Source organism: Phyllobates terribilis, unplaced genomic scaffold (genome assembly GCF_046119375.1).
Source record: "Phyllobates terribilis strain yellow unplaced genomic scaffold, ASM4611937v1 Scaffold_4__5_contigs__length_816908805, whole genome shotgun sequence".
Lineage (NCBI taxonomy): Eukaryota > Metazoa > Chordata > Amphibia > Anura > Dendrobatidae > Phyllobates > Phyllobates terribilis.
In genome coordinates this window covers 114,749,972-114,767,018 of record NW_027362764.1, presented here as the reverse complement: position 1 = coordinate 114,767,018, position 17,047 = coordinate 114,749,972, and the positions used below count along the sequence as shown (strand labels likewise).

At 44.3% G+C, this 17,047-nt stretch overlaps 1 protein-coding gene across 3 annotated transcripts in view; it reads left to right on the top strand.

Moving 5' to 3' along the window:
- The window catches only part of RBM33 (RNA binding motif protein 33), a 130,633-nt gene that overhangs the window by 97,753 nt on the left and 15,833 nt on the right, over window positions 1-17,047 (top strand). For 2 of the 3 annotated variants that reach the window (XM_073677694.1, XM_073677695.1), the window contains exon 17: window positions 103-291. In XM_073677694.1, coding sequence (XP_073533795.1) covers window positions 103-291 — 189 coding nt within the window. Of the gene's footprint in view, window positions 1-102; window positions 292-15,430; window positions 15,567-17,047 lie in introns of those variants that run through there. The other variant, XM_073677696.1, reaches the window with a different exon arrangement.

Here is a 17,047-nt window from a genome sequence, read left to right as displayed (position 1 = left end):
AGAGGTTTATATTTGGTTTTGCAGCAATAGTAGTTGGGCTTATGTGGATTTTAAGAATTATTAGAGAAGACAAACTAACTTTGGATCTCGTGCTGTTGGCAGGTCATTATGCGAGGGAGAGGCAGAGGTGTAGGTGGACAGATGGGCCGAGGACGTCTGATGCCAAATAAACAAAATCTCCGTGTGGTGGAGTGCAAGCCTCAGCCCTGCGTCGTGTCAGTTGAAGGGCTTTCTTCATCAACCACTGATCACCAATTGAAAAATTTGCTGATGTCGGTGGGACCAATTCAGGTAGGTCAACCTTGGAGCTAGCCTTTGTCTGGAAGAAATGTCTGACTCTGCAAAGATTTTAACTTTTCTCCTCCTGGAAAGCTAACAATATATAGATTACATTATCCCTGAGACAGCATTACTGTACTGATGTGATGGGTGATTGTAATACGGCTCATTGGTCCGCACCATTTTTTTTTACTATAATTATAGTGATATTTGTTTTCGTGCATTAAATAAAGGTCCCTCCACAAAAAAGGAGATATGGCTGGAGACTGTGAGAATAATGCGCACGGAGCCTATAGATAGAGGATTTTTGTGGGTCAGTGGCATTTATTCAGAACACTCTAGGTACGGCATTTTTGTAGTATTTTATCACAGTGGCTAGATATGGTTTCCTTACTTTTTTAGTTCATTTAAAAAAAAATCAGCAACCAGCTCAGCACGTCCAATTCCATGGGTCAGTGGTCTCACACACTCAAAAATCTCATATAATTTGATCACCTGACAAATGTATACTTCAAATAGAAATATTATCCAATAAAGTACAAAAAAGGCAATCCAGTAAGGATATATACAGAAAATAGTTCACTTTCGGTGCATACAGCTACCTTAAACAGACATTGCTGTAGATCCGGGGTGGAGAATCTCCGGCCCACGATTATGTTTTCTGCGGCCCCCAGGCAGCTTCCTGGGAACCGTTGTGCTTGGGCCGGCAATCGCGTTTTGCTGGCTGCCGGCCCTTTAAACCCCCACTTGGACTGCAAGCACGCACACGCAGCATTCACTAGTGAACACTGCATGCATTGAAGGAGTACGTCTTCATGCTGGCCAGTGCCAGCATGTGAACGTACTTTGTGGGGGGAGTTAGCATGCGATGGGCTCCCATCCCACAGATGAAGAGAGCAGCGGCAGCCCTGCCCAGTGATGCCTCAGCCCTGCCCTTCCCAATGATGTCTGTGACCCCCCAGCCCTCCCCAGTGATGTCTGTGACTCCCCAGCCCTCCCCAGTGATGTCTGTGACTCCCCAGCCCTCCCCAGTGATGTCTGTGACTCCCCAGCCCTCCCCAGTGATGTCTGTGACTCCCCAGCCCTCCCCAGTGATGTCTGTGACTCCCCAGCCCTCCCCAGTGATGTCTGTGACTCCCCAGCCCTCCCCAGTGATGTCTGTGACTCCCCAGCCCTCCCCAGTGATGTCTGTGACTCCCCAGCCCTCCCCAGTGATGTCTGTGACTCCCCAGCCCTCCCCAGTGATGTCTGTGACGCCCCAGCCCTCCCCAGTGATGTTTGTGACGCCCCAGCCCTCCCCAGTGATGTCTGTGACGCCCCAGCCCTCCCCAGTGATGTCTGTGACGCCCCAGCCCTCCCCAGTGATGTCTGTGACGCCCCAGCCCTCCCCAATGATGTCTGTTGAAAAAAGACCATGGTCCATCAAGTTTAACCTTTCTCCACCAATTGTTCATTTTGTCACTAAATTATCTATAACCCACAATGTTATGTGTACTGAGGAAATCATCCAGCCCTTTTTTTTAAAAGCTGTTAGTGTCTGCCATTACTACCTCTCGTGGTTGGCATTCTACAGTCCAACTACTCTGACTGTAAACAACCCTTTCCTAATTAGCTGCCAGAATCGCCTTTCTTCCTCCTGTAATGCGTGCCCCCTGGTCCTTAGTATGGTCTTTGGAAGGAGTAAGCGATATGCCAGTACTTTATATTGACCACTAGTGATGCGCTAACGTGCTCGGATAAGGGGTTATCGAAGCATGCTCTGGTACAAACCAAGTAGCTTTGGCATGCTCAAAAACTATGTTGGAGTCGCCGTGGCTTCATGTCTCGTGCCTGTTAGACAGCCGCAACACATGCAGGGATTGTCTAACAAGCAGGCAATCACCGGATTGTGTTGTGGCTGTCTAACAGCCGTAAGACATGCAGCCACGGCGGCTTGAACATAGTTTTTGAGCACGCCGAATCTACTGTTGGCACCCGAGCATGCTCCGATAACCCCTTATCCGAGCCTGTTAGCGCATCTCTATTGACCACACATATATTATACATATAAATGAGATCTCCTCCTCTGAGGCGTCTTTTTTTCTAAGCTAAACAAACCCAATTTTTCCAATCTCTCATCATATGAGCGGCTTTATAAAACTTATTATCACAAAGAGTTGACTGCTCTCCAGACCAACGCAAACCTGGAAAAGCAGTTGTGAGAAGGAAGATGCCCAATGCCACCTAATATTACAGCTCCGGCCGTCACAATAGGGCTGAGTTAATTAATTGTTTGACCAAATATAGCAGGGTAATTTTCAAGTTGATAATTTTGTGCGACCACAAATGGCCCTTGGCAGAAAAAAAGGTTCGCCGCCCCTGCTGTAGATCCACAGGCGAAACTGCCATATGCTGAGACACTACAAGGAGGAATAGCATCTCTGCACGCCTGTGCAACGTTTCTTAACCCCTTGGAAGAAGAGAGGTTACCCCCCGAAACAGCTTTGGTAACTATTTTCTGTATATATCTTTACTGGATTGTATTTTTTGCACTTTATTCGATAAAAATATTTATATTATATATTTGAAGAATACATTTGTCAGGTGTTTCAATTTATATGCCTTCATTTTAGACCTTTTTTCCCTACATATTTTGGCACAATCTTGGGCTGTTCCCCATTGCATCAGTGTCACACCCTTTTCACCTAATCAATGCCCTTTGTCAAATGAGGCACAAATTGTTGAAACGCCAGGATATGACAGGGACACCAGAATTCTGGTCATTTAGAATAGTAAATCTGCCGTCCTGCGCCCCCATATGTGAATCCCCCTTGTATCATTGCTCTCGGATAGTGAAGCTGGTCTACAGTTGTGAAGTTGTGATACATGTGGGCATTTACTTATTGAGCCTTAATCGGTTACCCAGCTTCACTGCAAATAATTCTTTAGGCCCCAATCTTAGTAAGTAACGTGAAAGAAATTAAGTGGCTAAAATGCAGCAATAAAAGCTTGCTCTGATTGCAATAGTCACAGGGAGGTGCCAGCTCTATAACACAGCCAGCACCTGCTGGTCACAAAGAGGGCTCAGCGCCAGCAGCAGATATCTAGGGGAGTACAAGATGCAATTTTTAGCAAGAAAAGTTCTTGCTTAAAAGTGTGAGCGTCTTATAGTCCAGAGTCAGTTTCCTGTGTTGGAGGAGAACGCAGATACCGTGTCCTTCCTGATCACTGAGTAAACTGCTCTTTTCTGCCCCACACTGATCTGTTTAATCGTTGTAGGGCAGGAGAGAAAGCTACCAGGACCTGCAGTGATACTGCACATCCTCAGTAGCTCAAGGACCTTTAGGCCACGTTCTCATGTTCAGTATTTGGTCAGTGTTTTACATCGGTATTTATAAGCCAAAATCAGAAGACGAACAGTCAGAGGAAAAGTATAATAGAAACACGTCGCCACTTCTGTATTTATCACCCACTCCTGGTTTTGGCTTACAAATACTGATGTAAAATACTGACCAAATACTGAACGTGGCCTTAAGGTCACGTGATCGGGCACTTTAAATTGTGTGGCGTTTTGCTGATGTAGCTGAGCTTGTGTGTGTGTACTATGCATGTCATGGTGTTGTATATGTGTGCTTTGCAGAGTGTGTACATACTGGGCATGCTGTAAAGCTGTATGTGTGTAATTCACATGCTGCGGAGAAACACTAAGAGGAGAACCACTACCTCCCAATTCCACCCTAGTGCATTAAAACTAGTGGTATTGACCCTCCATGTCTTTACACCACCAGGGAATTTTTATTTAGTAAGAAATAGGTTTTTCCTATTTTTGTGCTGTCTAATCCTGAGTCTTGTAGTAAGGTGCTTTCTATTGTCTGAAAAGTACTAGTAAGTAAATAAGAATATTTAATTCCCCCCTCTATATAAAAACAAAAAAGCCAGAAATTGCAGTTTTTTGGTCACCTCTTCATCCACCAAAAAATGTAAAAAAAAAAAAAAAAACTGCTAAAAATGTTTTACGTGCCCCAAAAATGCTACAATAAAAACCATAGTTCACCACCATACCGAAAAACAAGTCCTCACACCGCTTCATCAGCTCAGATTACTGTGAATATAAATCAGATTTATTTTTCCCTCCACCTTATTTACTGTATGCTTTGGTCACCCATACTGGCTCAAAAACATTGCACAACTTGACTGGTTTTCTTTTTCTTTGCTGGCCAAATCTCCGAAATATTCTGTTCACTATAGAAAGAGACCTTGGCTGATATGGCCTTGGTTGGTTGATTTGTGGCGTTTACAATTTAGGCTCCATACACTGAGTTAAAAGTTTCCGCCTTAATGAAAAATTCACAGGTGACGGGGGGAAAAACAAGACTGTGGAGTCGGTAAGCCAAACCTCCAACTCCTCAATTTCCACGACTCCGACTCCCTCATACATGGCTCATGTTTAAGTGATAAATTTACTGTAGCACAGATTCATCTCAGCTAAAAGTCTAGACCCTTAGATCAGGAATAGGACGGACATTTATAGGACATTTCAAAACTTTCCCAAATTCTTATGAAAAAATATTCCCCACAAACTGCATTGAACTACTGTACCCATTTTATACCAACTCCACCAAAATGGGCTCAGACTCCACGACTGCGACTCCACAGCCCTGGAAAAAATATTAAAACACGGCATATCCGCTTACTATCATCTCCATGGATCGAACACCGGCTGCTTCGGTGGTCTGCAACGGAAAATATGGCATCATCTATTGCCCTTTCTCTGCCCACCAGAGCAGGCTGTACTGGATCCATGGGGATAACAGCACTTCAGGATGCCTCATATATTCCTATTTATGTCTCATCCATCCCACTTTTTTACAGTTTTTTTTTTTTTTTTTTTTTTTTTTTTTTGAGGCCAAACAACCTATTTAAGCTCCTGATTTTATTTGTATCAGTGTGTGTCTTTATGGAGATTACACCCACAAAGAGCACTGCTATTTCGATTGAACTTTGAAGCTGGTTACTGCGATAGATGGTTTATATTGGAGCTTATAGCACATGCTGTCCTCTTCTGTACCTTCCTATGGATCTATAGCACAACCCAGTGGCTATATGTTGATGTCAGGAGCTGCTGGTTAAAGCAGTAGGATATGGTGACCACAGGTTTTCTGAACCTCTTTGCTGCCTTTTTGGCTAATCTGTGGATAAACCACAACTGATGTTACAACTGTGTTTTAAGAAGAAAAAAAAAGCTTACCAATATGACGTTTAATAGTATTAGAAAGCTGCCCGGCCTCTGTACTGAAGGCACTGCTTTCAGTCGTACAGGTGCTGCAGCATGGCTACAGTCACCGCTCTTAGCACTGAAAGCAGCGACTGTAAACACGCCCTGGCGCTTTGACTGACAGACGGTTTTTCAGTGCATCCGTGCAGAGCCAGTTGTCGATATAGGGTTAATTTTCAGTTTAATTGCATTTGGGGACATGTCCAGTTCCCTTTAATATATCTCCCCACCTGAGCGTCCTTAGCCTGTTGTATATGTGCCGCACTCGTTCTGGTGTAGATCAGTAATGCCATCTGTGTACTTTCTCAGCACGTGCTTTTGGAACCGGAGAGGCAGATTATCCTACCGTAAGTTTTGTAAATTGGGGTTAAGGTTATCAGGTTGTTTTACTACTTTGTTATGAAAGTTGATAAAGTCTTGCTTATAAAGTCTAGACCCATGGTGACTATTTCTGCTTATTTGGAGGTAGTCATGAAGTTCTCTTAATACAGTAATGTTAAGGATTCCTCTATTGGTGAAGCACTTTGCCGTCTATATAAGTACAGAACAATCCATGCCAGCAACTAATTATCGCCAAAATATTTAACTAATTTGTAACAGTTTTGTTCCAGACTAGTTGTACCCGCCACGATATCACTGATTCACTGCTCCCAACACATGACTTCGAGATTAACCAAGGGTCTAGACTTTGGCTGGAGCCCCCATATTAAAGGGACACTTAAAAACTAAATAAAGAACTGTTTAAAGTGAACCTGCCAGTAGGAGCAACCCTGCTAAGCGGTGTATATGGGCATGCAGGTCATAGAAATCTGAATAAAATGCACCTTGATATCTGAGGTCTGATTTCTTAGTCCAGAAAAATACACATTTTTCTTAGACTGTAAATGAGCTGTTAAGATCTATGGGCCGGACATAGATCTCCGTGAGAATCTGCCTCCAGAGTTATTTTAAATGAAAGGTGGCGTTCGCAGTGTGAGACATGTAATGACTGACAGTCTGCTCTGCTGATCTACACGTCTCAGACTAGTAATGCCCCCTTTCATTTAGCATAGGCTCTGGAGGCAGATTATCAGGGAGATCTATGTCCGGCCCATAGATCTTAAGAGTTCATTTACAAGAAAAATGTGGATTTCTCTGGAATAAGACATTGGATCGCAGATATCAGGTTATCATTTTATTAACTTTCTATGACCTGCATGCTCCATATAGTTGGCGTAGGAAGGCTGATCCTAGTGACAGATTCCTTTTAATATAATCTACTTCTCAATCTGATGTCACAGCCACCAATAATACAAGTTCAGGTTATGCCAAGAAGCCACATTCCACCCTTTGGTCCTAGTGAAGGATTTTCCAGCAGGGCTAAGGCTGACAACACACACAACATTTTTCAGTGTTTTTAGTGGCATTTTTGTTGGTCTTAAATTTTGTCAAATATTCTGCATGCAAAAATAACTGTAAAGACTATACCATATTATTGAGAAGTATACATAAATATCACATTTGTGTTTTTACACACCCCCCCCCCCCTTACTCTTCTCCACCTCTCCCAAAATAAAAAATTCAGTATGTTCCAGGCATGCAGGGTTTTTTTTTCTTTCTATTTTTCCCAAATGACGATGGAGGCGGCCATGCAATCTAAACTTTTCTTGTGTTACAACCTCATTTCTAGTGTTAAGTGTCCCTTTAATATTGTATCCTGACTTTCATTAAGTTGTAAGTACTTCCTGTAAAATTCACACACATTTTCTTTAATGTACACTGCTCAAAGGGAATCTGTTGTTCGATTCATACTACCAAAATCACGGGCAGCATGAATCAGATCCAGGCTGCACAATGGCAGCCAAATATATTTTCACACCAACGTTTAGAAGAAAACTTAGTATAAAGATCCATTCAGGAAAAATATGCAGAGACTCCACTTCGCTATAGGTTATTAACAGGTCTCTCCCTATCTGCACACATTGGAGACCTGCTAATCACTTTTAGCGGCGCTGGGGATGGCATCAGACTAGTCTTGTCTCTGCAATATGGTCAGTGAACAGATCTTCCTACTACATTGTCTTCGAAACACTGGAACGATTCTGATAAAAATATATCTGGTTGCACTCGTGCAGCCTGGGTCTCATTCATGCTGCCCGTGCTTTGGGCAGTATGAATCAGGTGACTGGTTCACTTTAAGGGAACACTTAAATCACATATCCGATCTCGAAAGAAAGATTCAAGCTGAAAATCTTTACTCATATTAATGGTGTAATTCTTTGAGATCATAATGGTGTATCAACAGTCAGTGGAAACCAAAATCATCAACCAGCTGAGGGCTGGATTAATTCACCCAAAAATCTAAGTAAAATCTAATCCAGCAGTTCTAATTTGTGTGAATTTCATCAAAGTAACTGATAATGTGACTCTGTATGCACAGCTGACAAAATCTGAGCATTCTCCTGATGAGACAGCAGATGGTGTCCTGGAGGATCTCCTCCCAGACCTGGATCTAAATATCAGTGGGCTCCTGGACCTTATGCTACTTAGCGGTGTCTAATACACTGATGCATAATGGACCAGAGGTTTCTCAGTTGGATAAGGGCCAATCAATGCTTGAAACCCATTGTCATCCAGGAACTGACTACACATTCTGGCCATATGAGGCCGGTCATTCTCCTGCAACCTAGGGCCCATTGCACCAGCGTAAGTTCTGACAATTTTTATAACTTAGCTCAGGCTGCCATTGGATCATGTGAAGGTTTAGGAGAATCTCAGAGCATACCTCCACAGTCCATCACTGACCCACTGACAAACCTGTCGTTGTATAGCATTGCAGGCAGCATACCACAAGAAAATGGGTCTCCAGTGGTAGACTTGGTAATTCTGCTGTTCTATCATAAATACCAATCAAGCTCCTCGGTGCTGGGCTGAGCGCGCCAGTCCTGTTACAGGACGTCAGGCGCTCTCATGGAGCCAGTTTCTGATATGCTTGGCAGTAATCAGCTGGAGGTCATTTTTTTTGGTCCTGGCAATGCTCCTCCTGTTTCTTCTCACACAAAGGTACACATACCAATCCTGCTGCTGGGAGATGTGCTCTCCCCCCTGCCCTCCACCCGCCCTTCTGCTCTCCACCCGCCCCCCCCCCTGCTCTCCACCCACCCCCCCCCCCTGCTCTCCACCCGCCCCCCCCTGCTCTCCACCCGCCCCCCCCCTGCTCTCCACCCGCCCCCCCCCCCCCTGCTCTCCACCCGCCCCCCCCCTGCTCTCCACCCGCCCCCCCCCCTGCCCTCCACCCGCCCTTCTGCTCTCCACCCGCCACCCCCCCTGCTCTCCACCCGCCCCCCCCTGCTCTCCACCCGCCCCGCCCCCCCCCCTGCTCTCCACCCGCCCCCCCCCCTGCTCTCCACCCGCCCCCCCCTGCTCTCCACCCGCCCCCCCCTGCTCTCCACCCACCCCCCCCCTGCTCTCCACCCGCCCCCCCCCCTGCTCTCCACCCGCCCCCCCCCTGCTCTCCACCCGCCCCCCCCCTGCTCTCCACCCGCCCCCCCCCTGCTCTCCACCCGCCCCCCCCCCTGCTCTCCACCCGCCCCCCCCCCCTGCTCTCCACCCGCCCCCCCCCCCTGCTCTCCACCCCCCCCCCCGCTCTCCACCCGCCCCCCCCCTGCTCTCCACCCGCCCCCCCCTGCTCTCCACCCGCCCCCCCCCTGCTCTCCACCCGCCCCCCCCCTGCTCTCCACCCGCCCCCCCCCTGCTCTCCACCCGCCCCCCCCCTGCTCTCCACCCGCCCCCCCCTGCTCTCCACCCGCCCCCCCCTGCTCTCCACCCGCCCCCCCCTGCTCTCCACCCGCCCCCCCTGCTCTCCACCCGCCCCCCCCTGCTCTCCACCCGCCCCCCCCCTGCTCTCCACCCGCCCCCCCCCCTGCTCTCCACCCGCCCCCCCCCCCTGCTCTCCACCCTCTCTCCCTTCTGCTCTCCTCTCTCCCTTCTGCTCTCCTCTCTCCCTTCTGCTCTCCACCCGCCCCCCCCCCTGCTCTCCACCCGCCAACAGCATGTGTCCTAGTATCTGCTCCTGCTCTTGACTGTTTGGGTGCGCCTTCTTGGGAGTGCCAGACGACCTGTGCAATCTGAGCGTGTAGCCGGTCCCACGTCATGCTACCAGTAGTGACACAGAGACAAAACAAGAGAAGAAACCGGAAGGATAAATGAAGAATGCTCTGTGGCCTCCACCTGTAAAGCCATTCCGTTTTTGATGTAGTCTCTGCTGTGCACCTTTCATCACTCTCATTTGCACCAAAGTCGGTGACATTCACAGTTGCATATGCTCCGTAACTGCACAGATTTATATCCCTCAAGTTTAGGTGACTTTGGGTTATACTGAGATGTGTAAGTGTTCCCATCATCTTTTGAGCAGCGTATATATTATCATATGTTTTTAATGAAGCTGCGTACCATCCTCTTCTGGATCGTGAGCAGTAGCTGGTTTTATCTCTTACTTTCCTGCAGGAGGCAAAGACCATGAAGAGACAGACATGACATTTCTTTTGTGTCCAAAAATTCAGAATGATTCCATTGAATATGTTTGATATGTATGATAATCAGAGTATGATCATTGGGAGGTTAATTGATCTAATTAATGGGGCCGATTGTGGTAACATTCATTAAAGGCGATCTGGTTTCTCTCTATTTGAAGAAATAGGAGTTGTTGCCTTTGCCTAGATCACTGGGAGTCCCAACATTTGGGCTTCCAGTGATTGGTGTGATGTATCCTTTGGGTCATTAGAGAGCCCCTTTTCAGTAAGGACCTATAGAGAAAGACTTGCTGAGTACATAACGTCATTTTTATCAGTACAGGTCTGTAGATGTGATCCATGTTCATGTGCGTCGTCTACACAGGATATTCATGAGCCTAAATCGGACAGGCTGCCCACAATTTTTTCTACCATTCACTGGCCTCCAATATTGGGTAACCTTTTTAGGAAGAAATGTTATGTCTGGATCTTCTAGGTAACTTCTTTCCACAGTATCCTTGTACATTCCCACCTTATATCGGATTTGTTCACATGTGTGTTGGACTATGTCTTTGATGGAAAAAAATAAGAGGACAGACACCTTGGCAGAACCCCACCAGGCTGTGCTCACACATCATTTTGGTCCCATGGAAGAAAGCAGCTTGTTACTTATTTCTTGTGGTTTCTGCATAGAGGATAGGGCTGATATGCTTCGTTCCATGGCAAAAAAAACGTTTGTACCAGCCTCTGATTTCTGCTGTGGGAAATACATGTCTGGTTTTAATCCTTGTTTTCAAAGTGCCCTTAATGGTGCAAGTTTGGCCATGATTCTGGTACTGCATTGTTGCTTCACTTTTAGACGGACCATTGTTTTAATATATCTACAACCTGTTAGATTTTGATAAATTAAAGACCACTATTAAACTGTCTCACACTTTATTCGCAAAGGAACGCTTCTATTTCTGTGTGGAAATGATGTCAAGCTTACTTGTGTATGTGTCATCACCATTCAATACCTTTTATACATACATATAATTTACATACAGAACTGAGTGTGATAATTTACATTGCATTACTTATAATGATCCAAGATTACAGACTGTGCAATTCTAAGGAGCTGCAGTCTTAAGAGCTGAAATCTCCCAGCATTCTTTCCTGATTCAATGATTTCGCATACTGTAGCTTATTCTGGTAAGACTAGGCTCATACACACAGTGCTTGCTGTTGAGTACCACAATGGGGTTTTAGTTGGAATTCCTGAAAAACATTATTCTACCAGAAACCCCAACATAATTTTGGACACTGTCTGGCCTCCGTCCTGGCAGCGTGTCATTTTCCGATGTGCACAAAACGTGGAAAATCATATTTTTGTGCAAATCTAAAAAAAAGACTAACCCTACCAGGACAGAGGCCAGACAGTGTCCAAAGTGGCTCCTTCAGGGATTCTGGCGCAGCACTAGATGTGTGAGCCTAGCCTTATTAGCATTCTGGAAAAAGTAGAAATTACACCAGAAACCATTTAAAGGGAATCTGTCGGCAGAGCAAACTGCTCTATCCATGATGTACCTCACCGGACACTGAGTATAGTGATATAATTATGTGTACTCACTGGCATGTCCCTTCAACTTGCCGATAAATATTACAAACGGCAAATATCAATCATCCGCAAATCACGTCTCTGCCTTTCCTAATGAATATTCATATTCCTGCTGCCCTGTGTCGGGCGTGATAAGGTTGCTGGCAGGGCACGTTTAATTGAAGCAGGCTGGGCGGGATCACAGCACTGAATTTGCATGTGGAGGACTAGGTGGCACGTGTGCACCACTGAGCGGACTACTTACGGCTTCAGCATGCGCTATGTTAGCTGGATTGTAGCAGGATATAGATGGTGAGTATGAAGATGGAAAAAAAAATATATATACTGTACATTTTCTTGTTTATATTTTGAAGCTCTGTATGATGCTTTCTGTAGTTCTTGAAAATGGTGCTGACACATTCCCTGTAAATAGGTGCTTGTTCCTTGTTTCGGTTAGCACCCAGCAGAACTGTGAGTGCAGCTCTGCGTACACTGAAGGCTCTAACCATAGCTGTGTATTTACAAATTTGTGGATTGATTTTATAGCCTTATCACCATTTACCAGTCATTAATAAGACATTTAGTTTCCTGTGGCTGATGTTCAGTATTAATGTATATAACAGTTACTGACTACATAACAGTTCCATGTTATGGTATCACTAGTGCACAGTTCTGTGGATGACCTTCTTTGACCTCCTGGCCTGCAGGGTTCTGCCAAGGTACCTGTGTATAAAAGCAGTTTAGCATCATTGTCACTGCTGTATTCTGAAATTGTGTATATATCACTAGAACATTTTGACTTATGGGTTCAGAGCACCAGTATAGCATTGCACCCCTTCAGAGTTTTTCCCTGAATACTAGCACATCACTTAAATGCAACCCTATATAAAGATGCACTCGCCATGAATTTTCTCCTCAATATTTACTTTATTTCATGCCACCTTATTTACATATACAATTTCACCCCTCCATTATATAAAAATTGTATTGAATCCCTCTAGGTGATTTTAATACTCTTCCCCCACCCAACACACTGCTGTATATACATTACATAGGATGCACACTCTGCTGTAGATGCATCACATAAGAGACACTGAGAACTGCTGTAGATACATCACATAGGAGACACTGAGACTGATGGTTATACATCACACAGGAGACACACTCTGCTGTATATACAGGTGCATCTCACTAAATTAGAATATCATCAAAAAGTTAATTTATTTCAGTTCTTCAATCCAAAAAGTGAAACTCATATATAGAGTCATTACAAACAGAGTGATCTATTTCAAGTGTTTATTTCTGTTAATGTTGATGATTATGGCTTACAGCCAATGAAAACACAAAAGTCATTATCTCAGTAAATTAGAATACTTTATAACAACAGCTTGAAAAATGTTTTTAAAATCTGAAATGTTGGCCTACTGAAATGTATGTTCAGTAAATGCCTCAATACTTGGTCGGGGCTCCTTTTGCATCAATTACTGCATCAATGCGGCGTGGCATGGAGGCGATCAGCCTGTGGCACTGCTGAGGTGTTATGGAAGCCCAGGTTGCTTTCATAGCAGCCTTCAGCTCGTCTGCATTGTTGGGTCTGGTGTCTCTCATCTTCCTCTTGACAATACCCTATAGATTCTCTATTAAGGTCAAGGCGAGTTTGCTGCCAATCAAGCACCGTGATACTGTTTGTAAACCAGGTATTGGTACTTTTGGCCGTGTGGACATTAGCCAAGTCCTGTTTGTAATGACTCTATATAATATGAGTCTCACTTTTTGTATTGAAGAACTGAAATTAACTTTTTGATGGTATTCTAATTTAGTGAGATGCACCTGTACATCTATTAGAAGACACTGAGATTCTGCCGGAAACATCAGGGGACAGCATATCGATGTCACTTATCACTATCATCCATTAGATAGGAGAAAAGCATCAAGGGAATAGTATCCTGCACTTGGGGGAAGAAGGAATCAAGATGGCAGACAACCCAGACATGGTGCATAAATTAAAACTGGTCTACTCAAGACCTAAACAAAACTTCTGTTATTTTTTTTATAATGGCCTATTCTGCGCTGTATAGGCAAAAAATATTTTCCCTGTAATTCTTTACATGAATTGGACGGTACCGCAGGTTCCCGGGGATGCTGCTAAGCAGAGAACAACAGTGAAGGGGGCTCAATACTGAATCGGTAGTGCAGCCCCTCCATTCTCAGTGGTAGGTCTGATCATGAAGTGATGAAATATCCGAAAGATATGATGTTTCTTTATGGAATTGGAATTCCACTTTAAAAACTTATCAAATTAATTGGAAAATTGGCAAACAAAGATGCTAGATGTCCCGGATAATGTTTGGATTGATGAGCATCATACTCTTCTTTTCATTTACCAGAAAACGCCACAGGATAAAACACATCCGGCCTCCAATTGTGAGCATCAACCACAAAATACTTACAAATCTGAGCCTTATGCAAATTTAATTCCTCTAGAATAAATTCTGCCATTTGAACACCATTGTTGGCAAAGAGTTTTGTGCCCCTCAGTCCTCTCCTCTCGCCTTACATTATGTCACTTGATTATAGGGAAAATAACATATACTTTTCTTACTGTTATTTGAAGGGGTTGTCCAGGATTACAACACTCGGTAGCCCCACCATTCAGGTGTTTTGCCGCTTTTGTGGCGGCCGGATGACAACAGCGTATGAAGCGAAACCGCTCTGTACACAGTTCAGTGGCCATTGTGAGGTACTGCAACTCATCTCTCGTTTACTTCAATAGAAACTGAGCTGCGGCACCCGAGAACGGCCACTCACAGCTGATCGGAGGGGGTGCCGAGTGGTTGGTGCCTGCTGATCTTTTATTAGGTCATCCATATCGTAGGTTTGGATAATCCCTTTAAGTATCAACTTAACTTTTTTTTTTGCATAAGATGCTTTTTTGTTCACTTTTTGGTGATGATTTAAGTTTTTTTAAAAAAAAAGTTAACTCCACTCAAACTCTGAAAGTCCCGCCATCAATGAGGGCCTTACTTATTATTGCCACCACTCGGCGTGTATCATCTCTCAGTCTGAGCTTCTGCTGGATTCCACATCCATAGAGCACTGTTATGTCAGAGATTTCCAATAACCTCTGTGGTGGGCTGAGATCATGGCTACATTGATGATCACTTTGTCAGAAGATCAGTTTTGGAAGGATTTGCCTATTTGTAGTGATTAAAATCTGAAAATGCAACTTTAGGATGCCGATTTTAGAAAGGCGCTATAAAGCATCACATTTCCCTACACATGTAACTTACCCGACAGCTGCCATGCTAGAGATCCCCACACAACATTGGCATCAGCTAGCGGGCATTCGGCATAAGTGCCACAGCTGCCATCTCCTGCAGTTTACAGTTGTAGTATTTCCCTTCGGTTTGCCACGTGACTCGTGTCAGTGCTGATCGGTTGGGGTTACAAAGAATATGTCATATATTGGTGAACTGCTGCAAATTGTCGGTCTATCAATTGTTCTTCAATTGACCATGTGAAAACGGCAATCTTTCCAGACTCTTCTTTGTATTGATGGTCACAAAAATTACATTTTATTATAAAAAACATATCAGAAGTTTCTTACTTCAAAGGATTTTGCCATAAGAATATAAGAGTCATAGGAACTCCTAAAAAGCTTTCCAGTGTGACCACCCCACAGAACTATCGACGACACCGGAACTTTCTGACTTTGAATGGAGTTGTGGTAAGACGTCTGCTCTCCACTGATGTGATCTTCTCATGTCTCCTCATGTTGCTCCCAATGTGATGGTTAAATCATTCTGCTTTTTTTTTTGTGACTTTTGACAGGCATGACGAATTTACCACATACGGAGACCGCACAGACTTAGTACAGAGCCCCACCTGTAAGACTAATGTGGTTGTGAGGATAACTTATTAGTAAGAGGTCACCAAGATCTACTGTGGCTCAAAGATGCAATGGTTTCCCTTGTTTCTTTTCTCATTTATTTTTTTTTTGTCTTGTGCTCTCCTGATATTACAGGGCAGCACTTCAGCATTTCTGTTGTGAAATCAGCAGCAGTTTCTCCGTTCTGTTTATTCACTGTTCAATACCTACAGCCGATCGCTGTTGGCAAGGGCAATAAAAGTGTGTGTCACGTGGCACCGTCCCCTAAATCCGCAGTGAAATCCAGAGTAATAGATTGGTATATGGTGTACCTCACTGCTCTCAGGGGCAGAACTATGATAGGTGCAGGAGTTGCTATCGCATCAGGGCCCTGGAGCCTAGGGGGGCCCAAATTCTCCTTTTGGTTCATATGAAAAGATGAATGCTATTAAACACTTACAAGAGTTGGGGTCCTTATTGCAGATTTTGCATTGTTGCCCATGAGCTTAAAGTTACCCCACTCTGTAGATTTGAGCTGAAACGTTAAGTACCAAGGTAGTAGTAAGGAAGAATGGTGCTTACATTAGACTGCAGATTTGTCTTTATCTATTTGATTACAGACTGCCGAATTGTAACAGTGTAATCCCCAGGAGAGTGGTCAGTCACGTGAAAACGTTAGTTTTTCATACTTGCTGTCACTGGCCGACTAGACTTTTACGCTTCTTTCTATTATCTTCTAATGAGAGAAGCCAAATAAGTCTAGTCAACATGACTGCCCATCCACTCAAGGAATACAGGGGAATCATGACAGTGTGAACACGGTCACATAGACTGACTGCACACTTTTAATTTAAGCTTGAACATTCCCTTTAATTCCTCTAGTCAAGTTACTGTTGCGTGGTGTATAAATATATGCTTCATTTGCCATATTAGAGAATGTTCACACTGCGTTTTTTATGTTAATTTTTAAGCGAAACCTCCTGAAAATCTACATCAAACAAAATTTAAATAAGATTTTGTCAATTTTGGAGTGCATGCACTTCAAAATCCACATAAAAATCTGTAGTGATCAAAAGACTCTTATAGTGATTGTCCTATTAGACACTGATGACCTATCACTAGATGATTCGTTGGATTGAAGTGCCAAACTATTGTCCTAGGAAAGCATCATGACAAAAATATGGTCCAGGGAAAGCACCGCGGCAGAAATATGGTCCTAGGAAAGCACCGTGCCAGAAGTATGGTCCTCTTAAATTTTCCTGATGGCCATTTTAGTCAATGATCATCCTTTCAGAGCTGTCCATTCGACCCAAAAACATTTCATTCTAGTGGTATGTAGGTCCCAACTATCTGACTCCCTACCAGTCGTGCATCTTTAGGTCTTGGAGACAAGCCGTGGGAGTTATTAGCTAGCTAGATCTGTTATACAGATGCATGGGTGCCAAGCTGGCCTCCTTGATTAGCATGCCCATTAATGTGTCCTTTGGGCTGGTCACATATTTGACACCTTTACCTAGTGATCCGATTACCATAATCTCATGCACAATTGAGGTCATGCAGGGTTTGTCAACTAAACCAAA